Source organism: Notamacropus eugenii, chromosome 1 (assembly GCF_028372415.1).
Source record: "Notamacropus eugenii isolate mMacEug1 chromosome 1, mMacEug1.pri_v2, whole genome shotgun sequence".
Lineage (NCBI taxonomy): Eukaryota > Metazoa > Chordata > Mammalia > Diprotodontia > Macropodidae > Notamacropus > Notamacropus eugenii.
Genome location: NC_092872.1, coordinates 4,974,018 through 4,999,771, shown reverse-complemented (window position 1 = coordinate 4,999,771; position 25,754 = coordinate 4,974,018). Strand labels below are relative to the sequence as shown.

At 46.0% G+C, this 25,754-nt stretch overlaps 2 protein-coding genes across 4 annotated transcripts in view; both read right to left on the bottom strand.

Annotated features, from left to right (window-relative positions):
* RASSF1 (Ras association domain family member 1) overlaps positions 1-12,219 on the bottom strand; it is a 34,134-nt gene extending 21,915 nt beyond the window's left edge. Inside the window, exons 1-2 of the mRNA XM_072650553.1 lie at positions 11,775-12,219; positions 4,332-4,438 (exon numbers count right to left, since the gene is read on the bottom strand). Of these exons, the coding sequence (XP_072506654.1) occupies positions 4,332-4,438; positions 11,775-12,105 (438 nt within the window). The 5' untranslated portion in view covers positions 12,106-12,219. The remainder of the gene's footprint in view (positions 1-4,331; positions 4,439-11,774) is intronic.
* Positions 12,220-13,106: 887 nt separating this feature from the next.
* Positions 13,107-25,752, bottom strand: ZMYND10 (zinc finger MYND-type containing 10). Of its 3 annotated transcripts, XM_072650551.1 has the most exons (12): positions 25,504-25,752; positions 25,180-25,291; positions 19,137-19,253; positions 18,854-18,907; positions 17,696-17,833; positions 17,420-17,508; positions 17,196-17,296; positions 16,467-16,639; positions 15,510-15,635; positions 15,173-15,294; positions 13,974-14,099; positions 13,107-13,713 (listed from the first exon to the last, which is right to left on the bottom strand). In XM_072650551.1, exons 1-12 carry the CDS (start codon positions 25,593-25,595, stop codon positions 13,620-13,622), a joined length of 1,344 nt encoding a protein of 447 aa, XP_072506652.1. In that variant the 5' UTR covers positions 25,596-25,752; the 3' UTR covers positions 13,107-13,619. The 3 variants fall into 3 exon arrangements, with proteins under 3 accessions (XP_072506652.1, XP_072506649.1, XP_072506650.1); XM_072650548.1 differs by lacking the exon at positions 19,137-19,253 and having other exon boundaries at positions 25,504-25,702; XM_072650549.1 differs by lacking the exons at positions 18,854-18,907; positions 19,137-19,253 and having other exon boundaries at positions 25,504-25,698.
* Between the last annotated feature and the right edge of the window lie 2 nt (positions 25,753-25,754).

Below are 25,754 nucleotides of genomic sequence, written 5' to 3'. Positions count from 1 at the left end.
CTCCAAGGTCATCAATAATGTCACCTGCTTCCCTGGATGGCCTTTTCTCAGTCCTCATCCTCCTCATCATCTTTGGCAGCTTCGATACTGCTAACTACCCCATGTTCAGGGATACTCTCTCCTCTCTTGACTTCTGTGAAATGGCTGTTTTCTGTTTAGCTTCTTCCTGTGTGACCATCCCCTGGTTCATTGTCCTGCACCCATACATTAAGTATGAGTCTTCTTCAAGTTCCCAACTCCTTTTTCTCTGTTCTCTCTTCTGTTTATCTCATTTGCTTGATGTGACCAGGAGCCAGCTCTAAACAAATAAGCCTCAAATCTGAACGTCCAGCTATCATCTCTCTTGTGAATCCTGCATCACCAACTGCCTCCTGGCTCTCCACCTAGTTGACCCATGGTTAGCCCACATTAAACATGTACAACAAGAAAACTCATTAACCTAACCTATCCTTATTCTAAAATTTTCTATTTCTGTTCACAGAACCACCATACATGCAGCGATCTAGGTTTGCAACATTGGCGTCAATCTTAGACTCATTCCTTTCCTTCTATCCCTATACGGAATCATTTGCTGATTCTATCCCTGACAACATTTCTCCCAAGTCTCCCCCTCTCTCCAGATACACACCTCTCCCTTAAGTCAGGTCCACATCACCTCTTCTACGGACCACTGCAAGGACGGCCTATCATGTCTCTGCTTTTAGTCTCCTCTCTCCCTAGTCATTCCTTCACATGGCTGCCAAGTCATTTCCCTAAGGTGCAGGTCTCATGCCACTCCATATTCAAAAACTTTCAATGTACTAGGATAGGTAGGGAAGCTGGCTATAGGAAAACAATGACAACTAACATATATATATATATAAACATATATATATATGTATTAATGTATGAATGTATGACTCAAAGCCATTCTCCAATAGATAAATGGTCAAATGATAAACAATTCTCAAAAGAAGAACTATGAACTTTTAACAACCATATGAAAGAATTTTCCAAACCACCAATGATAATTAGAGAAATACAAATCAAAACAGCCCTAGGTTTCACCTCATTGATTGCAAATTGGCAAAGACAATGAAAGAGGAGAATAACACATGGTTGAGGGGTTGTGGGAAGACAGGCACACTGGTGCATTGTTGGTGGAGCTGTGAATAAGTATGACCATTTTGGAAAGGAACTTGGAAGCATGCAAAGAAAGTGCCTAACATGTTCATACTGACGGAGAGATTCCATTACTAGAATTATATACCAAGGAAGGAAACAAGCCCTTATTCAGTATCTACTACGTGCCAAGCACTATACTAAGTACTTTACAAGGAGATCATTCATAAGAAGAAAATCCTCAAATATATAAGAAGATTTATAGCAGCACTTTCTGTGACAGCAAAGAATTGGAAATAAAGTAGATAGATGTCCATCGAGTGCGGAATGGCTAAACATATTGTGGCACGTGAATGTAATGGAATATTATAAATATGAGGAATACAGAGAAACATGAACTGGTGCAGGGTGAAGTGAGCAGAGCCAGAAAATAATATATACAATTATACAATGCAAATGGAAAAAGCATCAAACTATAAAACCATAAAAGGGAAAATTACAATGAGCAAGCATGGCTCCAAAGAAGAAATATGAGAAGATGTTTTCACTTGCTTCTTTCCCTAGGCTGGAAGCCCACAGGTCTAGGACATGGCACATATTTTTAGACTTTTTTTGGCTAGAGAAATCAGTTTTGCTGATTTTTTTTCCTCTTTTTTTCTCCAAAAAGATTATTTGTTACATGGGATGCCTGTCTGGGAAAGTGGAGAGGGAGGGATAGTGGAGGAAATTTTGATGGAAAAAAAGATACTAGTAAAAACTGATTTAAAAGACCTTTCCATGTGATTACTGAGCCACCAGGTTAGTGATCACTGTAAGAATATGGAGAACAAGAAGGACACTGCAGGATTGAAAAGAGGCAAATGCTGTCCATGTTTTCAAGAAAGAAGAGAGTGATAGTTGCAAATCATTGGCCAAGGAGCTTGACTTCATTCACAGTAAAAAAACATCTGGACAAGGCAGCCATAATCACAAGGAGCCAGCATGGCTTAGACAAAAGCAGGTCATTCCAGGCCAACATCCCATTCTTTTTAACCAGTGTTACTAGACTAGACAAGGTAATGCCGCCCATGTAGTTTGCATTTGACTAAATATCTCCTGTTACTCTGGAGGACAAGATGGCATGAGATGAATTAGACAATGTCACAAGCCATCCAGGACTGGGTGGATGGCTAAATGCAAAGAGCAGTCATGAAATTATTGTTCACTGTCAACTTAGAGGCCCTCCGATGGAGCGACTTAGCCATCTGTCCTTGAGGAAATGCCATTTTTAACATTTGTATTAATGATTTGGATAAAGCAAGATGACATTTTTTATCAAATATGTAGATGAAAAGAGCCTAAAATATATAATAGTTAAAATGCCGGGCTGACTAAATGAAATATAATACAGCTAAATATAAGTATTACAACTTAATTAAAAAAATCAATTTCACAAGTACAACAGGAAGGAAACATTGCAATATTGCATTTCCTGTGAAAATGAGAGAGAATTTTAGTGGACTGCACCCGTGTAATATAGCAGTCAAAAGAGCTGATATTAATTAGAAACATAGTAGGTGCCATCAATTATTACCATTAACTGGAAACATAGTAGGTGGCATGCATGCAATGGATTATTACTGTGCTATACAAGACAATTATTATCAAGAATTCTGAGAATCATAGGAAGACTTATATGAATGAATACAGAAAGTAATATGCAGAACCAAGAGAAAAAAGCATACAACTGAAACTATGTGAATGGGACAATAATGAAATCAAACTGAGTGCTGGGTAAGCTTGGCTGTGAAGATGGAATGAGCAAATGTGTGTCCCCTTCCTCTACTGGAGAGGAGGATGGCTGGGTGTGGGATGTGGAGTGTGCTGCCCAACACAGCAGGCTGGTTATGTTTTCCTGAACTGTTTTTTCTTTTTAAATGTTTGTCATAGGGGAGGGTTTGATGGGTATAGGTATGGGTACGTATATTTGGAAATGAATGTGATATCAAAATAAAATGTATCACTATAAAAAAAGTTGATAGTCTACATGAAGAGGGGAAGCATGTCTGGGGCTAGAGGTGACAGTCTGTGTCTATTGGCCCTGGCAAGATTGTATCTGAAGTGCTACATTCAGTTCTGGGCATGATGTTTGAGGAAGGAATTAATAAGTTTGACGGGTGATCACATTGGGAAAAAGCTGCAAGATCATAGAAGGAACAGTTGAAAGGGACATGTTTAACCTGGAGAAGAGAATATTTTTCTAGTATATGAAGGGTTTTTGTATGGGAAAGGGATTGTATTGAATGTTTGGCTCCAAAGGGCAGAAGGAGGACCAGTAAATAAACAGCATTTTTAGTATATAATATGTTCTCCCCATATACCATACTAATATACCGTGTAAGATAGCTTGCAATTAAGCGTAATATGCATCAGTAGTGTGTGAATGTATATTACTATGCTATACAACTTCCTCAGCTTGTGGATGTATCTTTATGTGTGTCAATGTATCAGCAGCCTTTGCCTACCACTGGTGTGTTAAATATAGACTGTATATTAGTATATAATAGAATAAGAAATATGGATTTAGGATTGAAATAAGGAAAAGCTTGCTAAAAAATAAAAGAGTATCTATCCCAAAATGTAATGTACTTCCCCAGAAGATAGAGGGCCCCCTTCAAGCAAAGGTTGGATGACTACCTGGTCTGTGAGTATAGTGGCCCAGGTGTCTTGGTTCTGGGCTCACCTGGGCAAATGGATTGGGATGGAGGCACATGTGTCATTGTTCATGGTCAGGCTAACTGCCCTTCCTTGAGTGTTCAGACTGCATTTCCAAGACCAGCTTCTCAGGGGAGAGGCTATTGGACTGGGAGCCAGCTGCACTCAGTTTTTGTCCTTGTTCCGTCCTTGGCTTGTGTGACTTCAAGAAAGTCCCATTTCTGGGTTTCCATTTCATAAGGATCCTAGACCTTAGAACTCTAAGGGAGTTCTACCTGTCATCTAACTATTCTACTCCAGTCCCTTCATTTGGAGAGGAGGAACATGAGGCCAGAATGTTTAAATGATTTTCCCCGAAGTTGTACGGGTTGAATGTGGCAAAGTTGGAATTCAAACTCAAGTCTTCTGATAGTTAAGCCATTGGTTTTTCTAGCAACTCCCAAGAGGAAAGCATTTCCCACAGTCCTTCAACTTTCTGAACCTAGCCATCCCAGCAGTCCTATCACCCAATGCTACAGACCAAAAGATAACCATACCACATTGGTGTCTCTTTCCAAGGCAGGCTCCAAGCTCAGTTCACGGGGACCACAACAGTCTAAGCGGATCAGGGCCCGGCATCGATAATGACAAGTAAACTTGCAGTCTAGGGAGACAAGGGAAAGATAATGAATGAAAGGGACTGTCCCCATTCCTGTTTCATCTTTCCAAACCTATTGTCCCAATCCCAGGAGCAAGAGATTCTCACATGGCTCTCCAGGTCCCCCTGGTGGACTTGTTGGGGAGAACGTATGTTCTTAGAAGGTTGGGCTGAAAGAAACTGCCTAAAATGCGCCATCAAAGTACTGGGGACCAATGTCCCTATCTTGAGGGGATCAAAGTCTCTACATTCCAGCTGCTCAAGTGTAGCAGATGTCTCCCCTCCTCCTGCCCCACTTCTGTACTCTCCTTACCCAGTTACACATTAACTAAGGCAGAGAAAAATGCTGTTATGTGAGTTAAGCTATGTATTAATACATTCACATGCCAAAGTGAAACTTTAACATGCCAGTGGTAGGCATGTTACGTTTACTGATACATTGACACACATAAAGATACACCCACAAGCTGAGGAAGTTGTACAGCAGAGTAATACATACTCACATGCTACTGATGTATATTATACTTAGTTGCAAGCTATCTTAGAAATATATTGATATTCATACTGAGAAAACCTGATATATAGGCACCCTGATACATTCCTAAACCATCCAGTTACATGTTACATAGAACCTTCATAAGCTACATGTTTGTTACACTGGTGTCGTCATACGCAGATCCATATCTTACTGACAGAGTCCTCAACCACTCTCATTCTTTCTTCACAAATTAAGTTGATCCATTTCAGAACCCCATTGATACATTAACACTTCACGCTTCACAGGAAACTAATAAATTTCCACATCATTGTCACAATGTCACACTTTTCTCAGACATATGACACAGCTGGGTAGCACAGTGGATAGAGTGCCAGGCCTGGAGTCAGGAAGACATATGCCTGAGTTCAGATCTGGCCTCAGATACTTACTAGCTGTTTGACCCTGGGTAAGTCACTTCACTGTCTACCTCTGTTTCCTCATATGTAAAATGATCTGGGGAAGGAAAGGGGAAGCCATTCCAGTATCTTTGACAAGAAAACTCTGACTCTGGGGTCAGGAAGAGTCATACATGAATGAAAGTAGTGCAACATATATACACATATATGTACATGTATATACACATATATACATATATATATATTGCCTAATACTGTCAAGCAGGGCAGTGTTGCATGCGTTGATTTTGCCCTTGTGTGTAAGATTTGCCATTGGTAAAGGTTGTAGTTCATGCGTCCTTGTGGTTCTGGTCTCCTCCTAACTCTCAAATCAGAGAAGAGGATCTACTCAATGGCCTGGAAACCTTCCACTGGACCTATTAGTATCTCAGGATATTCCCAATGGCATCTATTAGTATCCACTGGGTATCTATTAGTATCTCATTGTACCATTTGGACTGTATCACTATGATTCCACATTCTTGTTTCTGAACGAATCCATCTCTTTTTGTGTCCAAATGGCTACTTCTCACACCCAAGGCATTGCTAATAACTTGCTGCTTAGTGTGATCCTTTGGAGATGATGATGTTTCAGGATTCAGTCATCATGTAATAAAAGGAGTGCAACATTTCCCAAATGTGATCCAACTAAATGAATGTTCCTGCTGCATTTTGACTTCAGCCTCTGCCAGCAGCGCATCAGCAGCATCTGTCCAAGCTCTCACTAGAGAGATGGACAGACTTACTCCAAAGGTCTCCTGCTGGTCAGAGGTACCTGGAGACATCATGGAGGCAGTACTTTTATGGTCTGGGGACCTCTGGGATTGCCTGAGACTCTTTTAGGGAGTCTATGAGGTCAAAAATACTTTCATAATAGTACAAAGTCATTTTGATTCCTAATATGGCAATGGCAATAGATTAACCCACATAATAAAAGCTCGTGGCAGGGGGGTGGGGCTCAGTAATTTTTAAGAAGGTAAAGAGGCCAAAAAGTTTGAGAATGACTCCTGCACAGCGTTGCATCTATGAAAATAAGAAGATCTGAGTTTCAATCCCGACTTTGCCGTTAAGGCTGTACAAGCACGGGTACTTCTGTCACACAACCTGTGTCTAAGTTGCCACTTTTGTACAATGAGAATACCACCCCCTATAGTAACCTGCTTCCCAAAGCTGTTATGAGAATTGAATTCGATCACATATGGAAAGGGCTGTGTAGGCTTTAAGATGAGATACTCCCAAACTTGTCTGGTCCTCTTGAAAATAAAAATTACTCCGTGCTCTCCTGCAAATTTATTTTCTTTATCCTTTCGATGGTTTTTTAAAAAAATGTGCATCATTTCAAAAAAGTATAAACTTTTTTAAAAAGATACCTTAAATTTAATAATTTATTGTAAACTTATATTTTTCCTGCACTGAAATTTTGATGATCCAATATTGTATCATGTAACAATACAGCATTATATTCTAAACAAGTCATCATATGCATATATTCCTGCCCAAGCATGCTGGACTTACTGACAATGCACAACATGTTTGCCTGCCAACACTTGCTTATTAAGAACTGTTGGTGAACTTTTCCACTGATGGGTTATAACTTGTATTTTGTGTGTTTGTTTGGAAAATAATGCAATGACTACTTTAATTCTGTTATAAAACAGATGAAACATACAAATGATTTTTCAAAATTTTCTTTTCTTCTTTCCTTATGCTTCCACTGCCCCCTTATTTTATTCCATGCCCCCCGAATTGTACCTGGGGCTACTACCACCCCCATGGTTCCAGCACCACCTGGGGATGGTATCACCCACTTTGGGAACATATGTGCTATATGAATGTCAGCCACAAAAAGATGATGGTGAGATGATAGAACATACTCTCAAGGTCAGGGATGGTTTCATTTTTGTCTTTGTATCTCCAGTCCCTAGTGTAGCGTTTGGCATACAAGAGGTGCTTAATAAATGATTGTAGATAACGTCAAAGTCTGGACAATGTGTTTGTCCAAGCAACTTTGTGTTTCCATAGTGCTGACAGTTAGTGAGGTCTGTTTAATGTTACTGTAAATCTCACTGAGGAGGCTTTTTTTAGAAAAATAGTATTCATCATGAGCAAAATCATGGGCAGATGGACAAGTCTGGAGAATCTGTACATAAGCATACAGTCTTTTTGTTTAGATCCCACACAGAACATCCTTTATGGAAACAGCAGCATCTTAGGTGAGCATGTATCAACACTGCGTAAAGAAGCAGGAAACTAAGCAATATTCACATCACAGTGCCACCTATCATGCCCACCACAGAAACTTTATTTCACTAGACCCTTTCAAGGTTACATAAAAAAAAAACAACTCAGTAAACCAAACAACCAGCAGAGAGACTGTGGGAACTCACACATTGGATAAGCTTCTCAATACAAAACTCATAACTATAATCTTCTGTAGAAAATCACCACCCAAAGCTGACTGTCCCCTTTTCATGTTTCCTTTATGACACTGGCCATCTGAGCATAGACCACTTTAATAAAAATAGCATAAGAATAAAAAGGAAGCATATTCCTTCCTGGCTGTTGGTGCCATCTTGGTCCCTTTTTGTGGGAAGGAAGAAAAACCATTAAATCTTTTTGACCCTTTTGGGATTTTCCCTCTTTGAGATATTTTACAAAAGCAATCCCAAATGCATGTTAGCATTTTTAGCATTTTTCATTTTCTCCATTCATCATTTAAAAAATACTAGTTTTTAAAATTAACTATGCTTTCTTTTTAAATTGAATTTCATCCTATTTCAGGTGAGCCATTCTTTCCTTCCCCAACCCTGCATCGAGAAAGCAAGAAAAACAAAAGCTCTTATAGACATGTATGGTCAAGTAAAACAAATTCCCATATTGGCCATGTCCAGAAAGTTTCAAGTTTCGATGTGAATCCATCACACCTTTCTATATGGAGGTGGGGAACATGTTGCATCACGATTCCTCTGTTACTGTTTGGTCCTTGAACTTGGTCCTCATCAACTCTCAACTGGGTCTACTGCAGTAGACACCTTTTTGGTATCTCTAAAATCTCTGCCCTCTCTTCTCCCCCCACCTCCTAAAAAGGAACACAGATGATCCCACAGTTGAGTTCTAATCAATGACTGTCAATTCAAGTCATCCTAATTGGAGAGAAAAGTGTTTACTTTTGAAATAGTCCCAGTTCTCAAGAAGTTTACATTCTACTGAGAAGACAATATGTAATCATTGGATCTTATCCCAGTCTCTTTACAGGCTCATTTTCTCAATTGCTTTTCACTATTTTGGAAGTAATTACTCAAAGTCTTTGTCTCCTTCCTCCCTAATGTTAAACAATTGAGGGCAGACCCTAAACAAGCGATGCTCCATGCTGGCAAATAAATTGAGCTGGTGGCCATTTCTGGCCTCCTAATTTTACATCAGTTAGATTTCATTAAGAAATGGTGATTGCCAATGTCTTTACTTTTGTCTAATACCTATTTTCCAGGATCAGCAGATTGTTTAAACAGGTTGGATGGAGACTGCTCTAACTGCCCAGACTTTTTTCATTCTCATTTTTTATTTTGGCATTTCCTTTGTTTTTAGTGTTAGGTATTTAATGCTCTGCCCATAAATACGCTGACAGCAGATTTTGTAGTTTGTAATAACCAGTCATTTCCTGTTTGTTGAGCCAGTCTTTTATTTTCTCATTTTTATTATGCCTTTAGTGTTTACTCTGCCTAGCACCTTCAAACTTTCTTCTTGGAAGAAATTATTCATGATCCGCAGAGTGAGACTTCTCAGTACACACATTTTCCTCCACATTGATTTCTTGACTCAGAACCATATTTTCTAACACGATTATCTTCTTTACTTTCATAACGAAGTCACCAAGTGCTAAGATGTGTGTTGACTGACTTTGTACAACTTGGCTGTTGAGTTCTATCATTTTTCTAGTATAAGAAATTTGGTCATGTGACTTTCATTGCTTGGGTCTCATCAACTTTCGACCTGAATGTCCTGTTTGGTATTTCTGCCTAACATCTCCCCCTCTAATTCATTCTCCACGAAGCAGCCAAACTGAGAGACCTCAAGCATGAGTCTGCCAGTCACTCATCTCACCCAGGAGCTGCAGCAGGGCTCCTTATCCCCTCCAGGATAAAATATAAGCTACGGTTGGCATTTTTACTTTACTGTCTAGTTTCAGACTCCAATCCTGGCTGTAACATATTGCCTCTCTCCTATCTTGGCTTCTGCACAAGCTGTCTGTCCCCCTTTGCCAGGAGTGCATGACTTCTTCACTTCTACCAGCTCAGATGAGCCTTTACAGGAGGCCTATACTGATCCAGGGACCTTTGGGACCCACTTCAATGCCCTCATTTTATAGGTGAAAAAGCTGAGGCCCAGAGGAGGTAAGTGACTTGCTAAGGGTCACACAGCTGGCTAATGGGACAACTAGGTGGCGCCATAGTGCATAAAGCACCTGGCCTGGAGTCAGGAAGATTTATCTTCCTGAGTTCAAATCTGACCTCAGATATTTACCAGCTGTATGACCTTGGGCAAGTCACTTCACTCTGTTGTCTCAGTTTCCTCATCTGTAAAATGAGCTGGAGAAGGAAATGGCAAACCACTCCGGTACCTTTGCCAAGAAAACCCTAAAAAAGAGTTGGACAGGAATGAAAATGACTGAACAACAACACACAGCTAAGAAGTGTCTGAGGCAGGACTGAGACTTGGGTCTTCCTGACTCCGAATTTAGCCCTCCTCCATTAGTTCACCCAGTTGCCAGTTCCCACTCCATAGCGAATTTGTATTTGCTCTACATGTATTTTTATTTACTTATCTGTGGGCATGTCACCCTCCCCTTCCCCCATATAATTTATGCTTCTCGTGGGGAGGGTTTTTTTATGCTTTGCATCCCTAGCACTGCATGGCACACAGTAGGTGCTCAATGAATTGAATATTGGCTGAATGTCACATGATTATATGGTGTTTTGTTTGCTTATGCTCAGTCTGAGCACTGTGAAGATAAGATGATCCAAATGTTACATTAAATGATGTTTTTTGTTAGTTTTGGACACAAAATCAACTCCCATTACTTGCTTCTCAGAGAAGATGCTGCAAGCCCTGGCCATGCTTAGATTGAATGCCCTCTTGTTTTGTCAATATCTAGAGTATCAGCATTGATGTGGTTCCTCTTCTCCAATAATGTGTCAGCTTGTTAGTCACTGGACAAAGATGGAACTCAGAATATCAACAGTTAAGTTTATGTTTGTTGGTGATTCCCAGCACCTTCTGTCCCTTCCCCACAGATCTCCAACACTGAGGAAGTTCTGGAAGGCTGTTCCACAGGACCTTGGGCCATTTTCTATGGGTCACTGCCCAGTCCAAAAACAAACCACATAGTGGTCTTGTTTTCGTGTAAAGACGTTCATTGGCTTTCATTAGACTGGTCCTCCAAGGACTGACATCACCAAGGCCGCATTCAGAACTTTTCTTGGTTGGTAGAAAGGGCCAGAGCTTGCACTGCATTGGCCAAACTTAGAGAAACCTCTGGTCTCCTCCATACCACAATGGCATTTGTGGTGGCGGGCACCAGTATCCCAGTCCAGTAACACGCTGCTGAGTGGAAGTACCAGGAGGAAGGCAAGACAACAGAAAGCGAAATGAAACTGTGGTGGCCAAACCCGATCTGGGAGTGGGGGTGGGGCAGTGGGAGAGTGACCGCCTAGGCCAGCTTAATTTGTAGATGAGAATCATTGGAAATGAGCACATTCGTTGTGTCTATGCAAATGTTGCTCAAAGTGCTTGCAGATGGCTTGTCCAGTAAATAGGTTAAATATTTGCCCAGCAAAGTAATGCAGTGCAACGCTGCTAAGTTTTAGCAGCCAAGATCTTCTGACAGGGATTGGCCAAAGGTAAACTTTATAAAGGTCAAATCACACTGACCGCTGAAGGTGGGGGCTTCTACCTTCTGGAGCATTGTGGCTCCTGAGCAGGACCTTGTGCTGGCGAAGTCTTCAAAGAGCTTACTAACTGGGGTTGGGAGAGAGATGAGGTGTGGGGTGTAGCTGCTAGCCACATGGTTATCACCTCCCCCATGGTCATAGTGAAGGAATGGGCGGAGAGGTGGCCTTGATATGGAGGGGAAACCTATTGCAAATGTGGGTCCAAGGCTGTGATTACACCAGGGCCTCCCCTCTCCCTGCCTCAGGCACACTCACTGCTGCTAACCTGGCTGACGCCAGGTGCACCTGCAAATCCCGGATCCCACTCCCTTGGGAACTTAGATGTTCTCCTCTTTCCTCACACTCCCCAGGCCTTGCACCCCACGAGGTGCAGCTCCCACGTGGTCACACCCGAGCACTTTGAGCCGCAGCTGTCTAGAGTGCGGGTTCCCCCCCCCTCGAATTCAGACCCCAGTACTCACGGACACATTGCAGGCCCTTGCGAATGACACCCCAGATGAAGTCCCCACAGAGGTCGCACCAAGTGTGGGTGCCGGGCCCTGACGGACGGAAGCAGTGGCCCCGGCCGGGTCCGGCCGTGAGTCGGGGGTCGCTGTGGCCGCCCAGCAGACGGATTTGCCGGCCGCGAGGCAGCACGTCTGGGCCGCGGCCCGGGGCGATGCGCAGCGCGTTGGCGCGCTCCAGCCGGCCAGGGCTCCGCGGGCCCGGGCTCCGGCCAGGCTCTTGGCCCCGCAGCCCGTCGGGGTACCGGACCAAGTTCCGCAGCTCTATCAGCTCCGGCTCCGCAGACATTATCGCCTCTCCAGGCGTCCCTCTGCGGGCGGCTGCCTGTTCTGGCCACTTCTGTCCCTCGGTGCTCTTCAGCTGGGATGGTCACTGCTTCGTTCTGCACTTCCTCCCCCTCCCATCCCTCCCCCCTCCCCTCCCCCCCAGCCTAAGTTCAGCGTCTGCCTTTGCCTGCAGTTCTCTGCCCGTCTCGATCTTTGCCTCTCGGACTCAGTGGACCGCTAAGCACCCTGGCTCTCGGGCCCTGTCACTGCAGGGGGCTCCCTCGCCTTGTGGGTCCTGGGATGGGTAGCAGAGGTGTTGGCCTCCTTCTCCCCCTCCCATCTATGGGTCCCAGATTAGGGCGGAGCCGGCCCTTCCAACTCCTAGCGCCTTCCGAGGCTGGAGTCCGCTCCCCCGCACTCCTGTCCTCGGCCCCCACTTCGAAGGCTCGGGCAGCACTGGACCACCGGCCCCGCCCCAACCCGGGGGCCCTGCCTCCGTTTGCTGAGATCCCCAGAGCCAAAACCACGCAATGGAAACTAGAGTCTGGGAGGGGGCTGGCAGAACTCAGCCTTTGACTGGGGGCGGGAAACGAGTGCAGGGAGGGGCCAACCGGAGGGGAGGAGATCCGAGCGAACCATACCAGAAATGTGCAAGTTGGGATGAAAGAGCCAAGGGGGGTGGGGTGGGGGGCACTTCAGCCGTTACAGGGAAAGCAAAGAGGGAGGGGGCAATGGTCGTCTCTTCTCCCACAAGGGGAAGGAAGTTGGACCTTAGAAGCACCAGTGCTCCGTGTGGACCTGAACCTAAGAAGGGGCCCAGCTGACCCTGGCTCCTCGAGCAGCATCCCGCCCACCTCGGCTGGGGTTGCTTTTCCCCTCCTTCCCTTTCTCTTGGAGGCCCAGCTGGGCCCCACAGGAAGCAGTCTCAGCCTTCTTCCAAAGCCATCCCCATCCCATCACCAGGCAGGCCTTAGAAGAGAGAGGCCAAGCTAGGGCAGTTTCTCACTGCAAACAGACAGAAGCTTCTTTCTCAAAAGAAGGCATTTACTGTGCTCTAGAGAGAGGAAGAAGGTACCCCACATCCGCACTTTCCTGCCACAGACTCTCAGAAAGCAGAGGGAAGTCTCAGCAACCCGACCTTACTCCCTCCTTTCTCTAGGTGCTGGAAGGACTCACCCTACCTAGAATTCCCCCTCCCCCTTCGCCAGGACAAGAAGAAAGAGCTAAGGATCTAGCGAAGTACCCTGCCCCACTCCCAGGAATCGAAGGAACCATCCTTGGTTCTAGACTCATGTAGTCTGGGCTTTCCTGGGAGCTGCAGGGCTAGGCAAGGATGATTGGGTTACCAGGGATTCAGAGCAGGAAGGGCACAAAGCAAGTAGTGGCCTCTGCCTGATTGGGGAGCCTGCAGACCAGTCTGGCCTGGGGGGCTAGGGTATGTGTGTGTATGGGGGAGGGGCACATAGCTGGCATAGTGGGCACTCTGGGGGCTTGGTATGATGGGATACCCAGAGGGGAGATGAGCAGCAGTTTCTACTACGCTTTGACCTCCTCCTTCATGCTGTCCAGCATCTGGGCCATTAAGTTACAGGATCTTCGGTGTTTCTGCCAGTGTTTTACCTGGCATTCCCTGTTTAAGAGGAAAAGGAGCAACTGAAGGCTCAAGGAGGTTCTGTTTAGCTGTTATCCTAAGAAAGGAATGGGTTCATGGGCCTCAGGGACTTGGCCCTTTTGCCTTGATCCTGGGCCTCTGAATGGGAGCTCCTGGAGCCCAGGATCCTCCTGAGCCCTTGGATCAGTGTTTGGGGAGGTTCTACTTCCTGGGACAGGGAAAAGAAGAAGGGGGTTGAAGTCCTGGGCAAGCGGATTTGGGCACAGCGGTGAACATACCGATTACAGTACCACTCGTTCTGGCACCGAGAGCATCGCTTGGAGGCCTCAGCCTTGCAGGAGGCACACTTGGGTTTCTCAGGGCTCAGTGCCTCCATCACATCCAACTTGTAGGTCTCTGCCCATCTGGAGAAAAACAGAGGAAACGGGGGCCCCAAGAAGTGTAACCAATATGACCACACTGTCTGGTCTGGGGGTTTTGTCAAAGAGGCTGGGTTATACACTTTGAGGTGATATCCCATAATACTGCCTGGATTCTTATGTATCTCCATGTTTTTTTCCTGGTTGGGGGTCTGGGAGGGTGACTTAAACTGAATTTGAAATCAGAGGATATGAGTTTAAATCTAGATTCTGCTACTTGCTGCCTTTTTGACTATGGACAAGGGTTTTCCCTTCTCCAGCTCTCAGTTTCCCAGGAAGTTCAAGTAAAGAAACCTAGGGGCTACACCAAGTGGTCCCTCAGGTCCTCTCCTGCTCTAAATTTCAGGGTCAGATGATTAGTCAGGTATGTAGAAGTGGTACTTCTCCAGACCAGCCATGGTATTATGAGGCTTCCTGATTGGCTGACAGGGATCTGGGAGATACAGAACAACCCAATGATCTTGATCCGAGGAACCCAAGTGGGTGAATCCCAAATCACTGTTATTGGGGACTTGCTCTGGGATAGAAGAAACCATTCCTGACTGTGGCCTATGAACCAGAGGAAATCTTGGGCTGAACCTGGTGAGGGAAGCATTAGCTAGACAGATGTGCTTGAAAACTAAGTTCCTGCCTAACCTGGAATTGGGTCAATTTCTTATCCACACATGTCTAATCATCCTGCCCTGGAATATTTCTTTTGAATGGATCATCTAGTTTTCCTCATAAAACACATCTTGGAAAACTTTTCTTTTGGGAGGTGTGGCCAATAAGGGTATTAAGTACAAGAAGAAGCAGAGGCCAGTCATGGTAGTAGAAACAGCAAAGGGGCCAAGAGCTCAGGGGCCTAGGACAGTTGGGGAGCTCCAAGCTCAGTCTGAGATTTAGAAAGCAGGGAAAAGTGACAGACCTGACCCAGGCTGAGGGCAATAGCCCCATCTTGACCAGCCTGAGGAGGAAGGAGCTAGTGCTCTGTGAAGTTTTCAGGCATCAGGGACCCCTGAGACTCAGGGCAAATCCCTCTTAAGGGTGGGTGAGTTTGGCATTGCCCCCCAACCTACCTTCTGGCCTGTAGACGTAGTTCCTGCTCAGAGAGAGTAAAGACGTGCTTCAGCTGGTATTTTGCAATGGAGAGCCACTTCCCCCCATTCTTCTTCTCTAGCCGGCTCCAGATTTCTGGGATCTGTGGGGAAGGGCCATGGAACAGGAGAAGGCCTTGACTAGCAAGTCCAGGAGCCAATGAATATGGCAGAAGGTGTCATGCATAATACGTTTGACTGTGCCAGTAAGAGAACCGAGGGGTTTGCCCTTATTGACAGTCCTCTTACCACTGGACCCCACTGTCCAACAGGACACTGACCAGTCAGACTCCTGTTCTAGGCTTTTCCCCCTCGATACCTGCTCCATCACCAGGTCCTTCTTGGGAGGGAGGGGTTCAGTAAGTTCCAGGTGGCTCAGGAAGCGCTGTAGATCCATCAGGTTGGGTATCTGGTCCAGCAAGATATCAGTGAACAAGGGCCGGAGCTGGGAAACAGAGCCATGGAAAGCAATGAAGAAGATCCAGGGAGCCCAGGTGAAGACCTCTGAAAGGTTCCCTAATACCCTGGATTCTGTCCTCCAAGCCTCACCTGGGAATGGGGAGACACTGGGCTAAGCAGGCACTACTCTCAGACATGAGGACTTACAGCTGATGAGCTAGGTTTTCTTTGCACTTAGGGCAGTCATGCATTAGTATGCTGAACATCCAAGCAGAACCTTGCCATGGAGGGGAGTGTGTGTGTGTGTGTGTGTGTGTGTGTGTGTGTGTGTGTGTGTGTGTGTGCGTGTGTGTTGTGTGTGCTGGGGGCAATGGTGACAGAGGAGAAAGAGGTTGATGCCCAAGGTCTGAAGAGGATGCATTGAGGTGGCTTTCTCAGGAGGGAAGGAGTCATTCTAGTGGGTGCAGTGACCTGGGGATCCAGGATCCTCTCTGATACTAGTGGGGTAGGGTAGGTAGGAGGGAGAGAAAGTGCCCTGGGCTCAGGAGCCATGTCAGCTGACTGAATCAAACTTAGCCAACACTGAGACCCCTGTTCAGGGCCCTCCACCAAATCCAGCCACCTGGAGGAGTTTGCTCTTTCACCTCCCTAGACAGAATGAAGGAAAGTTTTTGAAAACGGCCACCCTTCCCCTCTCTGGGTTGTGACCAGTTGGTGAGGGTGGCAGCAGCAATGGCTGTGCTAGCTACAGGAGCTGGGAAAATGGAGAGAGTTGGAGTAGAGTGACTAGGAGCCCAGGGGGGAGGCCATGGGGCATCTGTGAAGGCTGGATGCCCTCTGTTCACCCCTCCCCCATGACACTCTCTGCATGACTCACCTTAAGGAGCTGGTTCTTGTTGAAGCCAGTGAGGTCATACTTGGGTTGGCATTCAGGGCTGAGCAGCAGGTTATACAGGGCAATCCACACCTGACCATCTAGCTTGGTCAGCTTCGAATAGTCCGAGGCGTTCACAGTTTGCCACTTGCCCCCCTCAAACTTCTTCAACTGGCCTGAGGAAAAAGCAATGGAGAGGGGAATGGGAGAGGTGGGAGGAGACAACAGAAGGGAGAATAAGCCTTGTGCCAGGAGGCTGCTCTAAGCCCTGTCGCTGCCTTGCTTTAGAATCCTGGACAAGGCTCTCCATTTCTTTGGGCCTTAACTTCATGATCTATAAGATAAAGGGCCAAGGACAGCCTGCATCTAAATCCTCTTCAGTTCTGAGATTCTCCATCCCTTGGCTACAGGATGCACAGGCAGATGTGGCCTGAGTCTAGATCCTACTGGGAAGTGGCAAGGTTTGACTTTTCAGACATAGTTATGGAATTCAGAGAGATTGCTATTTGCTTTTGCTTACTCCCAGCTGTCTTTAATCAAAAGAGCATATCAAATGCTCTAGAGAGTCACTGTTCTCGATCAGAAGTGTCCCAGACAGAGCCGGCATTTGTGACTGTCCTCTGCGGCTCAGGTGGCCTGCCAGTTCTGAGCCCAGCCCAGGGTGCTCTGTGCATCTTGCTTTCCTCTGGGTCAGGGCCAGAGAGCTTCCAGAAGGAAGGGGAACTAACTCACCTTCTTCCTGGCGATGCCAAGGGTTATTTTCCAGCAGTTCCACCAGGAGGCAGGGCAGGTTGTGGGTGGTCAGCATACGGGTCAGGTTGCTCAGAGATAGACTGCAGAGGGGTGACATTCTGGGAATTAGAGCAGAGCTGGGCCCTCAGCCCCTCTCCAGTCCCCAGAGCCCTCCCCTGGGAGGAAATCAGGGAAGGCGGCTTTGTACTGGTCATTCTGCTCACCTGTCCACACTGTCCGTGATGTAGCGCAGCACAGAAAGAGCCTTCAGACAGATCTCAAACTCCATAGTTTGGGCCTGCTTCTGCACCTCCTGGAAGGTACGGGGAGGGCATGGTGGGGATCACGGGAAAAACAAGTTTTCAGTAGGGGCAGGCCACCTTTCTCTGGCCATGGAGTCTCATGCTGCCCAGCCTAGGTCAGAGGGACATTGCCTCCTCAAAGGAGTCCACTGCTTTGGTTGGAGGGGAAGGGGGACAGGGGTGGGGTGCCCAAGGTACCTGCAAAGGTGAAAGTTTAACATCTACTTCAGGCATTGAGAGGTCTCCAGAGCCATGCTGGCCCACCAGGAGGGTCAGTTTTCGGTGACAATAGTCGATCAAGTCCAAAACGGAGTCCTCAGCTGAATCACATACTTCCTGGAAAAGAAGGGAGAGATGAAGGGATGTGAGAGGCACATAGTACTAGCCTCAGGGTCTGAATCCTCTCTCCCACTGGAGGGGCACTGGACCTCTCCATCTTTAAAGACCTCCAAGTATACCAGAAGCACTAAGACCTATGGTTGTTGCCCAGGAGCCTCATTGTACCATGCTCCCTTCTCCCCTGTCCTGACCCTACTGTGACTGTGTTCCATTCGCTTGGCCCAGAGGTCCCAATTAGGTAAGGGTGCAGCAAGCAGTCAATCAGTCATGGGGCAAAGTCTTTGGGGCCCCAATAGGGAGAGAGTAGGATACAGTCAAGTAGCTCTACTTAAGGTTAGGGCTAGAACTGTGACTTCACTAGTACAGTATGTTTGTCCGTTGCCGAAGAAGACCACGCCATCAGAGAAATGATGACATGACTTGCCCTTGACTTTGTTTAGAGTGAGGGAGGGCTGTGCAGGTCACCAGCCTCATTTCACTGGTATAGGAAATTTGTGAAGGAAACTCCTTGTACCAGTCCAAGCTGGTGCCTTCTCTGCCAACTCCTCTCTCTAAAGCTGAAAGTTTTAAGGGCCTTCAGTAGAGGTGTAGAAGCCAAGGGCCCTGACACTCCAAGGGCATCCTTAACAAGATAAAAACTAATAATTACTTAACAAAATAAATATTCAATGGAACATAGAGCATGTTAACAGGTGCTTTTCTGAGTCAATACATGCCCTGCAGGGATCCCTTCTATTTGAGACTGACACCACTGGCCTCAGGCACAGAGAGGTTAACCAACTTTCCCAGGATCACACAGCCAGTATAGGTGCTAGAGCTGACATCTGAAATAGCAGGGATGAGCTCTGGCCCCAGTTTCAGCTTCCTTCTCATCCCTGGGGCATGGTGCTGTAAGGGCTGCAAGCCAGCAAAGGCTGCCCAGTTATTCCAATGCTACCATCATTCCATTCAACAAGGCTTCTCCCTGGGCTTTCCTGATCGGCTCCCATCTGATTCCCAGGGCCCAAGGCTCTTCACCTTGTGGAAGAAGACAGTCTCCAGAAGGTTAATGATGGAGGCCTCATGGTGCACCTAGGTAGGAGAGGACAGCACAGTGGGGAGAGAGATCCCAGGCCCACTTCCTGCCCACAGCTGCTTCATGGGATGGGATGCCCCCTCTGAGACTTCCTCATCAAATATAGTCTAGAGCCCTAGCTGGGGCTAGGAGGAAGGGTGGGCACATGGATCAGGTGCATGAGAGGCCTGCAAAAGCTGGAGAGGGGCATGGCACAAAGGGTCCAGGGTCTACTGCTGCTCTCACCACCATGTAAATAGGAAAGGTGTTGGAGGGTTTGAAATCTTCTATCTTGCACAGTACAGGCAACACCTTCTGCTTCCACATCTCCACAGAGATCAGTTCCTCAATTAGAGTCGAGATCTGGTGGTGAGGGAAGAGACAAGAGATGCAAGCTTCTCACAGACTTTTGGAGAAGGAAGGATCTCAGCAGCCAGCTAGCTCATCCTTAATCTTGGTGGGAAACCCTACTCTGACATACCCAGCCAGTGGTCCTCCCACGAGGGGGGTGGGCAGCCGCCACCTCCCAAAGCAGCCCATTTCACTTCTGGATACCTCTAATTATGACCAAGATTTTCCTGACATCCAACCTAACCTTGCCTCTTCGCTACTTCTCTCCACTGTTCCTGGTTCTGCCTTCGAAAAGAAGAACAGATCAAATCTCTCATGACTGTTCAAATATTTGGAATTAGCCATTCAATTTTCCATGGGTCTTCTGGTCAAGCTAAGTTCCTTCTGCCTCCTAGGTGACAGGGGCGCAGTGCTTTTTCCCATCCCAGTTGCTTCCTAGCTTATCAATGCCCTTTTTGTTTTTCCATTTTATTTGTTTCCACATTAGTCATGATGTGAAAGAATCAGAATAAAAGGGAAGAAATCATAAGAAAAAACAAACAAACAAAAAACAATTTAAAAAAGAGAAAATAGTCTGCTTTCATCGGCATTCAGACGCCATAGCTCTTTCTCTGGATGTGGACAGCGTTTTACATTATGAGTCTTTTAAGATTGTCTTAGATCATTATCAATGTCTGTCTTAAACTGTCACATCCAGAACTAGACCCCTAAGCCTCGATATGGTCTGATTGGGGCAGGGGACAGGCTCACCTTGTTGTTCCTGGGATGGAGGCAGGTCTCTCATCATGCTCCCCAAAGCTGCACCAGCTTTCTGGGCTTACATAAGGCTCTTGGCTCTCTACTTTTCCTACCCCCTTCATCTTTTTCAGACAAACTCCCTCTTATCTCTGTCTCCCTTACCCTTTTTAGGGAAGTGGAGTTTTTGAGCGCAAGTAGTAAGGTGGCTGAGGAAGGGGTGAGTTTCCTCAATTTAATAATCATGATTGGAATTTCAATGTATTATATTCAATGGGATGTATATTATATATAATAAATATATTATTATATTATACATTATATTTCTCCTTGAGCTCGGCTAACAAAGTAAAGATGGTGATAGGCTCACTTCTGGCTATATTATAATGCAATTCCAAGTGCAAGAAAATCATTTTATATAGGCCAAAATTAATCTTATGTGAATACAACTTCAAACACAAGAATTCTATGTAGATACATGGCAGATCTCAGGAGTAAATGTTGATAAGGGACTACTTAAAAATAGAATTCATTTGACTAGGAAGGAAGGCAATCAGGAACTCATCCTTCCACTCCTTGAATATCTTCTCCCTCACTGGAATGGGCACCCACAAATAAGGGTTCAGTGTGATGAGGAATAGGGTTCCATCCCAACAGATCTGGGACCCTGGGCTGGGAAGAGTTCTTCAAGAATTGCTTTGTTTGTTTTCTAAAGTTTTAGGGGCCTACAGCAGGAAGGTTATCTGAGGACTGGAGCTCACCTCTCTTATCTCTCTCACCATCTTACTCAATATATCTCAAGGCTTTGATGAATAAAATACTAAACCCTAAGTTATTTTATTTGGGGGTGGGGGTGGGAAACGGAAGAGGATGGGCCTTGTATCCCAAACTGAACTCACAAGGTAACAACTTAAATTACCATCATACTTTCAGGTTTATAAGACATCTTGCTCACAGATACCCTTGGGGTAAGTAGTGCAGAGATGATTATTTCGATTTTGTGGGCTGATGAGGAATAGGCCCAGTGCCCCACAGGCCTAGCGATTTCTTGCATCCTATGAGGCCGCGTGGTGGAAAGACCCCTGACGGGTGGATTGGAGTTGGAAGCTTATGTTTTCGAACCCGGCTCTGCTCTCTAGGCCCAGAGTGACCTCCAGCAGGTCAGCCTTCTCTCATTTTCTAAGGTCCTGCCCAGCTCCCTGAGCTCCTCAGCGCTAATTATCTCTTCACCTTCTTCCTGAATCCAGGTCCTTGTCCTGACCCCCTCAGCCTTCAAGAGTTGACTCCTCTCACCTTCCATAAGCAGCAAGCTCTTGTTCACACTATCCTTATGGAAATATTAACTGAAAGAGCAAAGTACTGCATCTTAAGGTTTGAAAAGTATGCTGACACACGCCATCTCACTTGGCCTTCACCAGAACTCTGGGAGACAGGTATTATATTTTCTCCATTTTAAAGTGGAGGAAACCAAGGCTCAGTCTAAACATTCTCTAGACAGCTGAAACGCTGACTTCAGGCCTTTTCCTGGCTGGGGGTCTGCTCATCAACATCCTAGTTCCATTTTTACATTTGTGGCCACTGTAGCCAAGGATGTTGACTCTAGGAACTTCCTATACTTCGAACACAACAAAGCTCCTCCTCCTCTTCCCATTTCTTCTTTAGACTATATACAGCCTGTCCCAAAAGTCTTAGTGCAGTTTTACTAGCTTAAAACTGTGCTGAAATCGCTAAATCGAAGTTTTAGTTATGTTAGTTATTAAAATAAACTGCTAGTTTATTTGAGTGCGGTTTTAAGCTAGTTACTGCACTAAGACCTTTGGGACACTCTGTATTATAAAATGCCCCAAGATGACAAGTTACAAGCATTTACTGTGTCTACTACATCCCAGGTTCTGTGCTAAGGACACTTTAGTCTGAAGTCCTTGGTCCCACCTAAGAAGAAAGTCTAATCAATATTAGTTTGAAATCCTTTAAAATCTATTTTTCAAAGGCCTAACATATGTGTAAAACTAAACCTGGAAAGAACTAGGGCAGGATCCCCCACTGGATTCGGAGAGTGATTAAACTTAGAAAAGGAAGAAGGCTTTGACAGAAGTATTTCTTGGGCTCACCTCTGACTGGGCAGAAAGAATCCTGGGAGCCAGAGTTGGAGAGGGATTAAACAGTCCTAGGAAAATTGGCTAACACTGTCGTCGTGTTACCTGAATGCTGTGACCATGAGTTAGCTTTTATTGGGGAATTTTGTCTTTGTTTAGGAGAACTATAAATTTTAACTCAAAACGGGTGGGGGGAGATTTTCCAAGGCAGGACAGGTTTCTGTCCCTTTGGAGTTTCTTTAAAAAAATGCTTAAGATTACAATAATACAATTTGTCTCCAGCAGGCTTGCATCCCAAAATGTAGCTAGTGGTTTTCTTCCACATCATTCTCTCATTTTCCCTTTTCCATCCCAGCTCCTCACTCCAGAAGACAGAACTGGAGCGCATTTAGGGTTCGGGGGTCTTAATTCTAGGAGTTAGTCACAAGGGAAAATTGGAGAGAGAAGTGTGCAAATCAAGGGCTCAGACAAAACGTGATCCAGGGTAACCTCTGATGACTCGGGATTCCTAATCCATTAGGGATTGATTTTTTTAGTGCTCTGACAACTTTCCAGTCATTCCCAAGCTCCAGGATAGCCCTTTGTCCATCTATCTTCAAATCAGACTTAGTCATCATTCCATTCTTCTGGTTCAGAATTTTTCAACTTTCCAGATTTCCTGGTATTCCTCATAATTGCCGTTGTTAACTGCATTAGAGTATGCCATTATATTAATGTCCTGCAATTTACATAGCCGCTCCTCTAATTTATAAATTTAATGTTGGATATCAATTTAAGTATATTTGCTTGGTAATGATTATTTGAATTAATTTCAGTCTATGAAATGTCATGGTTTTTCAGCCATTTCCTCCATCTCCACCAGGATTTGTTTTGGCTCATTCTTGGTTCTGCTTTTTTTTGGGCTTTACAGAATTTCATAAAGGTCCTTTCCAGTTCTTTATGTTCCTTGGTCTTTTGAACTATAGTATTCTAGTACATTCATGTACCACAATTTATTTAGTCATTTAACATTCAGATTGCTGCGCCCCCGCCCTCCCCCCCCCCATTTTTTGCAATTACAAAGAGCGCTGTTGTTTTTGATAACACTTTCTGGGTTTCTTCATGATACGGATGGGTCAATGGGTATGACTAGGTTGCCCTCCAAAGAGATGCTCTAAGTTTGCATTTCCACCAGTGACAAATGGGCATACCTTTCTCCCCAGAAGCCCACCAGTATCGAGTTTAGTTGTTTTTATTTTTGGGAGTTTGATGGATGTGAGGTGGTTCCTCCAAGTTAAACCAATTTGCATCTCTGAATGTTAGTGTGGTTGAACATTTTGTTAAGTGCTTTTATTTTCAGACGGGAGTTTCTCTTGGTAGCACCTGGTAAGCTTTTCCAAGGGCAGAGTCAACCTTGGGGGAGTAGAGTAGACAAATGTACAACTCTGTGGGAAACCTAGCTGTGCAGAGCAAGGACAGACAGAAGAGATAAAATGCTGCTGCTTAGCTTTCTGGATTGATTAGAAATGACTCCCTGTCACATCCTCTCTGTTCCAACCACACTGATCCCTTGGCCATATAGTCCCTATCTCATCTGGGAGCCTGTGCACACAACAGAGGAACTTTGTCCTTCAGGGCCCATTTCTTTGTACAGGTTGTTTCACTCCAGTAGAATTCAAGCTCATTAAGGGCAAGGGCTGTTTTGGTCACACAGCAGGTGCTTAACAAATGCTTGATGATTAAGAAGGAAACCCATAGTTTCTTCAGTGAGGTTTAGTTTTTCAAGGATCTAATCCAGGTGTGGGGAACCTTCAGCCTCAAGGCCCCATGTGGCCCTTTAGGACCTCAAGGGTGGCCCTTTGACCAAATCCAAACTTCACAGAACAAATTCCCTTCATAAAAGGATTTGTTGTGTAAAACTGGGACTTCATGAAAAGGCTCCACCCAAGGACCTGGAAGGCCACATGGGGCCAGGAGGCCAATCCCTAATCCACCTTGTTATTCTTTAAAATTGGAGCCTGATCTCCCTGACTAGCTTACCTCATTCTGCCCATTTCCTTCACACTTTAAGTTTTAGAAAGCACTTACCTTCTAACAGCCCAGGAAAGTAAGTTTATAGATAAGGAATGGGAAGTCTGTTGTCCCACAGCCAGCTGTAGCTGGGAGCAGGTATTTGTACCCAGGTCTCTTGATTCCAAGTTTTTTCTCCCTTGTCAGAATCCTTACAAACACTTAAGTGTGTCTCATCGTACACTCACGCATACAACCGTACAACCCTGTTATCTCAGATGCTTACTGAAATCTTCTCTTGTCATTAAACATTTTTGTTATTTCTCTTCTATTCCCCCTCTGACATAGGACTGTCAACTCCTTGAGGTCAGAGACTAGGTGTTAGCCATTTCTTAGTACAGTGCCTGGCACACAAGTAGGTGCTTAATAAATGCTTATTCCCTTCCTTGTTTCAGGACAGAGCTAGAACCTAGCCCTTTTAGTCCACAGTTTCATAGAGATCTGGATGAGAGTTTATTGGCTCATAGGGTTTAGATCAAAAGGAATCTCAGACTAATGAATTTCCCTTCAGTAGGAAACATGGAGCTGGGCGCAGCAGGTAGAACTAAAGTAATTCTTACTAATTCATTTTGTTGATGGAAAGGGGAAAGAGTCCCCTTTGAGGTGGGGGGAGTGAACAGAGGAAAGAGAAGCACTTTCAGAGGCAGTGGGCTAGGGGCCTGAGCTCCCCTTTGGGTCATCGGATACATGATGTATGTGTTAGATGTCTTATCTATGTCTATATATATATGTATGCTGCAGGCACACACCCACACCTGATCTGAAGGGGCTAAGAACACCCCTCTCACATTAACATTTACCTCCATGGATCAAAGGGCCACTGGTGGAATTTAGGTGTCAGACACAGAGAGTCTGGCTTAGGGGCTCTGTCACACAGGTTGCCACCCTCCTAGGGAGGCCAGCCCGTCTACTTTGCCCTGAGCCCTCCAACAGGGAAGGAAGCAGACGCCTGCCTTCGGGAAGGGAAGTGAGTTACTCAAAGACCTTGTCCTGTGGTCAGGGTGGGGGTTGGGTCTGCGGCCCTCTCAGCACCTCCAGCACCCCGTGGGCTATCGTACCTTGCTGTAGGTGACCAGCAGCTCCTGGATGGGCTCTCCCTGGCTGGAGGAGGTGGCATCCAGTATGGCCTGCATATTCAGCTTCTCCACCTGTTCATGCTGCCGACACCACCTGGCCGGGCGGCAGTGTGGAGCCCCAGTGGGGGGGCTTGTGGGCAGGCTGGCCTTGGTGTCTCCTCCCCCAGCCCAGCCCAGCCCTCCCTGCCCCAGGACCCTCCACCCTGACTGCGCCGGGAGCGCGGGGTCACAAGCCCCGCACATCTTCTCCAGTGGGGATCAGAGCCCCCTCTGCCCCCGCCCCTCCCGGGGCGCCCCCGCCCTCACCCCTGGGAGCCCATCTCCCACAGCGGGAAGCTCTGCAGGGCCTGCACCAGGGCCTCGGCCTCTCCAGGCAGCAGCACTTTCAAGTCCCCCATCCTCGGCCTGGGGCGGGATCCGCATTCAGACGTCCTGCGGGCAGCGCTCGCTCGCGGGCGCTCGGTACTAGGAAGGCCGTTAGAAACCCTGGCGTCGCCGTCGCCAAGGAAACGAAGGCGACGCTCCAGCGTCAGGGCGCCGGCGCCCTCTGGTGGACG